The sequence below is a fragment of the Athene noctua genome, chromosome 1 (genome assembly GCF_965140245.1).
Source record: "Athene noctua chromosome 1, bAthNoc1.hap1.1, whole genome shotgun sequence".
Classification (NCBI taxonomy): Eukaryota; Metazoa; Chordata; class Aves; order Strigiformes; family Strigidae; genus Athene; species Athene noctua.
Window position 1 is genome coordinate 249,692,203 of NC_134037.1, and position 8,821 is coordinate 249,701,023.

The 8,821-nt window shown below is 38.4% G+C and overlaps 1 protein-coding gene across 1 annotated transcript; it reads left to right on the forward strand.

Annotated features, from left to right (window-relative positions):
- Window positions 1-343: 343 nt before the first annotated feature.
- LOC141973604 (collagenase 3-like) lies at window positions 344-7,675 on the forward strand. Its single transcript, XM_074932360.1, has 10 exons — window positions 344-466; window positions 564-805; window positions 1,938-2,086; window positions 2,180-2,305; window positions 3,114-3,275; window positions 3,903-4,020; window positions 5,429-5,562; window positions 5,940-6,099; window positions 6,858-6,961; window positions 7,575-7,675. The coding sequence occupies exons 1-10, from the start codon at window positions 344-346 to the stop codon at window positions 7,673-7,675; spliced, it is 1,419 nt and encodes a 472-aa protein (XP_074788461.1).
- The last annotated feature ends 1,146 nt before the right edge of the window (window positions 7,676-8,821 follow it).

Genomic DNA, 8,821 nt, shown 5'->3' on the forward strand with positions numbered 1-8,821 from the left:
TTTTTCTACCAAGGAATAAGTTATTGAAAAGTTATTGCCAGTGTAAGTTATTGCAAAATAATCAAAAAGTGTGGTTTGCTTCTGCCCATTTCTTCCCACAACCTATGTCAATATTCAGAGACCATGTTTATACGAGGATACAGTTTCAGAGCCCTCAATAGGACAACAGATGTCTAAACCACAGTGTTGGGGAGGAGAGAAAAAGTAGCCGTCTAAGCATGTTTACTTTCAGCAACAAGGAAGTTCTAAATTGTACCTAAGTGGTGACTCACTGGGTTGGGACTATAAAAGTAAAGGTAACTGTTCTCTGAAACATCAGGGCTTCAGACTTCACAAATCCAGCATGATGCAATCAAGACTTTCAGCTGGCTTCTTTTTCTTGTTGGGTTTGTCATTTTGCCTGACAATCCCTATTCCCCTTGAAGATAGCCATGAATTCACAGAGAAAGACCTTCAGTTTGCAGAGGTACAGTATAAAATAATTAATTTGCATATTCTGTAAATAGTAAATTCTGTAGTTCCAACAGTTTGGAAACTAGGCTTATTACTTCTTTTCCCCTTAGCGCTATCTCAGGACTCACTATGATCTCCGTCCAAATCCTGCTGGCATAATGAGGAAGAGTGCCAACACAGTGGCATCTAAACTTCGAGAAATGCAAGCATTTTTTGGCTTGGAGGTGACAGGCAAATTAGATGAAGAAACATATGAGCTGATGCAGAAACCAAGATGTGGTGTCCCGGATGTGGGGGAATATAACTTTTTCCCTAGAAAACTCAAATGGTCAAAAACTAATTTGACATACAGGTAAATGCATGGAATTTTGAGTATTATTACTGTTATTACCTTATTTCCAGGTACCTTGTCCAATAGGTTGCTCAGTATAGGAGGCTGATGGGAGAAGGATGCTTTTGAGTTTGACAAAATTCATGTTGCAGTTTAAAATCATTACAGACCCACTTTTGGAAAGGTCTCCCAATTTTTTTCCATTGCACTTTGTCATGGAGGAAAGCTGGTATGTTGTAAGCTCATTAATCCTCATCTGGCCTCCATGTAGACACTGTGTAGACACACATCCATAGCGTCAAATGGCAGGGGGGTAGGGACCAAGATCATGCACCTCACCACTGATCTTCACAGCACTTAATCTCTAAGTCACTCCTTAGCTCTGCTTTGGTCCTGGTTTAGTGTCTGCTTCACACAGTTCTTGTCTTGGACAAAGCAGTGTAGATACAAACCAGTCTGTGCCATGTGGCTGTGAAATAGATGCTGATCCTTGGCCCTCTTCCATTTCACAATCCAGATGTGGATATCTATGCTTGGTCAGACAAATCCCTGCACCATGACCTCAGAAAGTTGACCTGAGGAAGCTACAGTGCTGAAAGGTCACATGGTACCTCCTTGTCCCTTAATACCACAAGGTCATCAACTGCAGCTGGTTTTGACCAGCTGCAACCACAGTTTCTTTAGCAGATTCCAAATATAAAATCACTGAACTCCATCAGTTCAGTATGTGGTGATAAATATTACCTTAATATGGATGATTCTAGCCTATGAAAAGCTCTTTGGATCATGTTTTTCTATGCCAGAAAGTTAAGATCACGAGATATTTTATATGGCATAAAAAAAGTTTGAAGTTACTGATAACATTTGACTTAATACAGAATGTATCTGTCATTTTCCGTATCTTCTGGTGCATATAAAACCAATTACAAAGGGCTGTTAGATCATTTCAGATGTCTCTGAATTATTTTAATGAAACTAGAAATGTTTAATTTTATTTTTTTAATACTGTATGCAGCTGCTGAGCTCTTTGTTTTTAGATAAGAACATAGAGAGGAAAAAAAGCAAAAAAATTTCATGAGGTGTACAGTCAGATAAAAGTGTATTACACATATTCTTCACACAATTTAACTGGAGATATTAATCTATTTGATAGAATTATGAATTACACTTCAGATCTGAGACGTGCTGAAGTAGACAGAGCTTTCAAAAAAGCATTCAAAGTTTGGTCTGACGTGACACCACTTAACTTCACCAGAATACGAAGTGGTATAGCTGATATCATGATCTCCTTTGGCACTAAAGGTAACACAGAAAAAGATTATTTTTACTTTTTAGTTATATTGCTGCCAATAAGATGGGATAATTGATTTAATTGTTTTGAATGTTGTGTTGTAGAACATGGTGACTTTTACCCTTTCGATGGACCCTCTGGATTACTGGCTCATGCTTTTCCTCCGGGTCCAGACTACGGAGGAGATGCCCATTTTGATGATGATGAAGCTTGGTCAGATGATTCTAGAGGTAACAGAAGTTCCTGGAATTATTTGAAATGGTGATAGATGGACAGTTTTGTCCGGTTTGATGTCTGTAAAGTTTGTTTTGTCTGTTTACTGTTCATTTGTCATTATGTTCACCTTCCACTCATAGGAAGCTGGGTTTAACCTTCAATCATAAATGGAAATATAACATATGCCTAGCATAAATTTTAAGATATACACACTCTAAGTGAGGTGATTTTAAAAAATGGAACAGAGAAGATATTGTGTCATCTAATTCTGATCATTTACTGAAGCCTATAGAAAATGAGTGTACTTAACTCAGCTGCAAATTTTCTACTTTCATTTAATTTGAAAATTATTCACCTTGCCTATTCAGGACAGAGCTTTAATAGAATAATTTTTTTTTTTTCAGCACTGTGTTATTGTAATAATATATTGTAATAATGCTGAAAACAATATGGACTCTCTACTGGAGGTGAATCCCTGACAAAAAATGTTCTTGATTTGGGTAGGGCTAAGACTTCACCCTAGAGCTTTCCAGTGCTGATTATAAATTTCAAGAAATTTAAATGTGCCTACAGAACAACATTGTCAAATAAGATTTGTGTTGAACAGTGGCTATGAAATACTCAGCTGATTAGGCCCTTATTGCAACAAAACTCATGGTAGTTTGAAAAAGACAAGCAGTTATACATCATTTTTCCATTTATCCAGTTGTTTCCTTCATTGTCCTATACTTTAAAGCAGAGTGTTAAGGTTGATTGATTAGTCCAAGTCCACTTTGGTGATACAAGGAGCTATACATTTACATTCACTGTGGTTTGTTGTAGGGTATAACTTGTTTCTTGTTGCTGCCCATGAATTTGGTCATTCACTGGGACTTGAACACTCTAGAGATCCTGGAGCTCTGATGTTTCCAATTTACACATACGCTGGAAAAACTGGGTTTGTGCTTCCTGATGATGATGTGCAAGGAATCCAAGAGCTCTATGGTAAGTCTGTATAATATGTATTTCCCATGTCATTATAACCTGTTACAGACATACTGCCATGTTACTAAAGAGGTGCAGATGTTCAATAGCAACAGTCATGGCTGATTAAGACCAATTCACTGGATTCTTGGCTACCAGTCATCAGGAACAGAAAATGCTTAGATGTAATAATTCAGAGGGGAAGAAAAAAAAAAAAAAAAAAAAAAGGAAGGAACACTGCAGAGTGCAGTTGGTCACTGTGCTGTCTTCTTTAGTGGTGGGGAGTGGGGGACAGAGTCTTTATACTTTTTGACCTGTCTCAAATGAGAAGGTAAAACAGAGTCTACAGGGAGAAATGGAAGCATCCGTGTTTCATCATGGAAAGACTAAAACTTTTGGAGGACCTTCAAACTGTGGGATAAAGAAAGCAAGTCCATTTAACATTTTTGCAGCACAGCTGAACTGCAAAGTCCATTAATGTATGTGGATAAATGAGAGAGAGAACAGACTTTCCCCAGTACAGATGGTTTGCCCATTATGCTTGTATTCATTATGCTGTTTGGGAACTCTTCCATGTCCTATTTCATATCATGATTCACAGAAAGGAAATGATCATTGTCAAATTTAGATCATACAATATGATTCCAGGTGCTGGAGACAAAGATCCCAACCCAAAACATCCCAAAACACCGGAGAAATGTGATGTAGATTTATCACTTGATGCAATAACAGAACTTCGTGGAGAAATGCTAATCTTCAAGGACAGGTAAAGAGACTGCCATATCATGGATGGTGGGTACTATATAAAATCTGAGTAATTTAGAATGCCATTTCAGTTTTTTACTGAAGAGGAGTAAACATAAATTTAAAAAAAATCACAAATCAATATAGATACCTCTAAGAAGCTATATCATATCATAGAATCGTAGAATCACAGAATCATCTAGGTTAGAAAAGACCTTGAGGATCATCCAGTCCAACCATTAACCTCACACTGACAGTTCCCAACTACACCAGATCCCTCAGCGCTATGTCGACCCGACTCTTAAACACCTCCAGGGATGGGGACTCCACCACCTCCCTGGGCAGCCCATTCCAACACCCAACAACCCCTTCTGGAAAGAAATGCTTCCTAATATCCAGTCTAAACCTTCTCTGGCACAACTTGAGGCCATTCCCTCTTGTCCTATTCCTTGTTACTTGGTTAAAGAGGCTCATCCCCAGCTCTCTGCACCCTCCTTTCAGGGAGCTGTAGAGGACGATGAGGTCTCCCCTCAGCCTCCGCTTCTCCAGACTAAACCCCCCCAGTTCCCTCAGCCGCTCCCCGTACGACCTGTGCTCCAGACCCTGCACCAGCTCCGTTGCCCTTCTCTGGACACGCTCGAGTCATTCAATGTCCTTTTTGTAGTGAGGGGCCCAAAACTGAACACAGGAATCGAGCGGCGGCCTCACCAGTGCCGAGGACAGGGGTCAGATCCCTTCCCTGTCCCTGCTGGCCACGCTATTGCTGACACAAGCCAGGATGCCATTGGCCTTCTTGGCCACCTGGGCACACTGCTGGCTCCTCTTCGGACAGCTGTCAATCACCCCCCAGGTCCCTCTCTGACTGGCAGCTCTCCAGCCACTCCTCCCCAAGCCTGTAGCGCTGCTGGGGGTTGTTGTGGCCCAAGGGCAGCCCCCGGCATTTGGCCTTATTGAAACTCCTCCAGTTGGCCTCAGCCCAATATATCTTTTTAGGCAGGATTTATAATACAGTTACAGACTTGACTGCCCAGTAATATGAAGAATATATGGCTGAAGACTGACACCGTTTGTACACAGTTTTCATTTCACAGGGCTTTCTTCAACAAGTATAAATCTACGTACATTGATTTGAATGAAGTTATACTACATTCAGAAGCCTTACTTGGGACAGCAGTGTTTCTCTTACTCTAAATGGAAAGGTTGAAGTTTGTTGTTGTTTGAGATGATCACTGTGTAAGTGACAGAAATGGTGTGCAGTTAGGTGACTATGAGGAAAGGAAAGTTCTACAAGGGGGTCTATGTATTAAAAATTCTGGGAAATGAAAAAAAATTAACTCTCCATTAACTAATTTTTAGTAGACCCTATCAGAGATACTGCTTTTCTGTAGTATGACAAGAAACATAAAATAAATTTTCTTTTTCTGAACTAGGTTTTTCTGGCGACTGCACCCTCAGATGGTTGAAGCAGAACTGGTGTTACTTAAATCCTTTTGGCCAGAGCTTCCAAATAAAATAGATGCAGCTTATGAAAACCCCATCAAAGATCTTGTGTTCATGTTTAAGGGTGAGTTTTCAATTTTGTAGTTGGCAGAAAAATACACGTATTCAGTCAAGCTCAGTAAGTGATGGAAAGGTAATAGAACAAAAAAAAAAAAACAAAACAAAACAAAACAAAACATTCTGCCTTCCTTTCTCAAAAAACAAACTCTGCTCGTTCCACCCCATGCAAATCCATACATTTTTCAGTGAATTAGGAGCAGTGAATTAGGAAGCTCAGATGTCTAAGGTCCTAGTTAGCTTAAATAGTTTGATACCTGCTGAGTGTGTGACCTAAAAATGTGTTAGCTGTATGAAAACAGGGATCATGGCATTCTCATTTTATTCTGCTCTCAAAACTGAGCCTTTACAAAAGTTTCATGCATTCTTTGTTCTTATTTTCAGGAAAGAAAGTCTGGGCTTTGAATGGCTATGACATAGTTGAAGACTTTCCTAAAAAGATATATGAAATGGGATTTCCAAAAGAAATGAAAAGAATAGATGCAGCTGTCCATATTAAAGACATTGGCAAGACTCTCTTTTTTACTGGAAATAAGTACTGGAGGTAAGCTGGAGACAGATTGATGTGTCCCTAGTCATAACTGGTCCACAAGTATCAAAGGATCAGCCAGCTGTTTTAAACTAGGCACTTTATTTTATCTCATATTTCCAGTCTGTGGTTTTCATTGGTGCTATAGCTTTGTAGAATATGTCATAAAGGTGTATGCAAGACTTTTATAAACATATGAGCACAGTCATTAAAAACTGAAAGACTGAAATAAAGGAGATTAAATTGCTCTAATCCAGGACAGTTTATAATATGGTCACGTCTCCTAGACAAAATTCCCATATTGCTTCCTTGAGTTGTTTGTGTGACACAAAATGGTGTCAGTGCTGTGAGAGTAAGAAATCTATCCCACCCTAGGATGGCTGGTTTTTGGTGTCCATGAGGGGGGCTTACAGCCAGGTCTGATGCATAATTAAGACACTACAATTCCTTCCCAGTACCTCTGTGCCAAGCAGCCTCAGGATAGGCTTGTAGTGCCAATACATCCTGGTACAATCATCTCCATATAATATGTACTTTACGGATCAGTTCTGAAAATATAGCTTTATTAGTTTTGTGTTTATTGAGCTTGTACGTCTGGTAGAAGAGCACCCAGGCTGTTGTCCTAAATGTCATTATTGCACTAGACATACAGTACCTAAAGATTGCTGGCTACTTCTGGTGTGGGTAACTTCAAAGCATACAAAGGGCACAGAACAAAACTCCCAGACTGTTTAAATCCTCTCAATTTTTATCTTCTTTTGTGTTTAATATAGTTATGATGAAGAAGCAGAGGTTATGGAAGCAGGCTACCCCAGGCTGATAGAGGAAGAATTCGCAGGAATTGGTGACAGAGTGGATGCAGTCTATCACAGAAATGGTACATAATCTGATAATGAAACTTTATTAATTAGTTGTCATTGAAACTTGAGATTAATGTCCTGTGGTAAATTCTGTCATTTGTAATTTTGTTTTTTTCACATCAACAATTCTGTTCTTGATTGAACCAGGTTTCTGATCTAAATTGACCTCTGGTCAAGACGCTCTTATAAACTGCCTATGTATATATTTGAGGAGCCAAAAAAATCCTGTCTCCTTGCTTAGGAAACCTGAAGTCCCATGCTTAATACAGAAGTATTATAATGTGTCTGTTCCTTCAAATGGAGCCCTTCCTATCCACCTCTTCAAGGAGTGTTTCCAAGTCAGAGTTTTAAACATGAACAGGCAAATGCTGTGTTTTCCTAAGCTAGTGCTGTATAGTAATAGAGCTTGACACTAGATTAAAATATCAGTTATTTTAAAACACTGATCCAAGTCTGGCAAATGGAATGTGGACCTTATAAAATTTAGCTCAGCATTCTAAATGCTAAATCATTTCATTAAAATGTTATTAAAAAATTTAAAAACCAAATATTATATATTTGAAGGATAATTTTAATGTGACAACACAGTTTTCTCAGAGTTAACTCATTTTAACTTCCTTTTTTTTTTAGGTTACCTCTACTTCTTCAATGGACCACTGCAGTTTGAATACAGCATCTGGAGCAAAAGAATTGTCCGTGTCCTGCATACTAACTCTATATTTTGGTGCTAATTAGAGCTGAATGCCATGTCATAGGCTGCAGAGCAGCTTGTAGTACATGGAAATAATAATATGGGCATATAGATTTATTAGAGGGCAGCAAGGTTCTGTGAACAAGCACTGGCTACCTACCACCTAATGTATACTGTATATATGGAACTATATAGCTGCATGTCAGTCTGGGACTGAATTAACCTAATAGGAAAGAAGAAAAGAAATAACATTTTAAGGGGCATTACACCATTTAAAGTTTGTCTAGTATTAAAGTGAGATGCTGGATACTTCCTACATGATCATGGGCTCTATTAATTCACAGTAATCTAACCTTGTCTAGCATCTCTCAAGGATCTCCTAGCACATCCCAAGACAGACCTGGTATACCCAGGAGTGTTATATTTTTAAATTAGTGCTTCAGATTTTTATGAAATTCCTGTTTCAGTTCAGAAGTGTAATGAATGAGTCAGAACTGCATGGTAACTCCCTGAGAAGGGTAACACCAGGCTGAAACACTGAAGTTAGCAAATTCAGAGGTATTTGAATGTATCCCCATTTGAATGGGAATGTCCCCCTGGAAATGGATGCCCATTTGGAACAGGCAGAAGGTATAGCAGCAGCAAGGTGTCATTCCAAAGAAGATAGAAAAATGGGAAAAAAGACAAGTATCCCCTGCAGAATCATCAGCCTGTATGGTATTAGGGAAACCAAACAGAAATAGCAACAAGAGAATCACACAGACTGAAACCTTGCTTGAAGCCCATGTTTTCAGATGGTGTAAACTGAAGTAGTTCAAGTGATGTTTATAGAGGTTATACCTAGCTGTGCCAGCAGAGAACCTGAACATCCAAATCAAAATATTCAAAAGAATATATTTTTTCATGTTGGTCACTCTTTTAATATCTATATCAATTGTTTCAGTACCATGTAAGTTTTTGTTTTATTTTTTGTAATCAATGCAAATGATGTGAGACTGTGATTATTTTTGAGTTTAAAAAATGATATTAAATAGACTGAAGAAATAAAATGACATTGTGAAATCACTTAAATTAAAATTTCATATGCTGCGTGTCATAAAAGCAAGTCAGAGATCAAACTTGTGCATTTTATTCACTATCATTTTCATCTCTATTTATATATTTATATTTATATTATTTTTTTTCC

What these genes read in the sequence shown, in the direction of transcription:
- LOC141973604 (XM_074932360.1), top strand. Translation starts at nt 344, where the DNA reads ATGATGCAATCAAGACTTTCAGCTGGCTTCTTTTTCTTGTTGGGTTTG. An exon ending in AAGACCTTCAGTTTGCAGAG is followed by an intron (nt 467 to 563) that starts GTACAGTATAAA and finishes TTTTCCCCTTAG; the next exon opens with CGCTATCTCAGGACTCACTA. An exon ending in TGCAGTCTATCACAGAAATG is followed by an intron (nt 6,962 to 7,574) that starts GTACATAATCTG and finishes TTTTTTTTTTAG; the next exon opens with GTTACCTCTACTTCTTCAAT.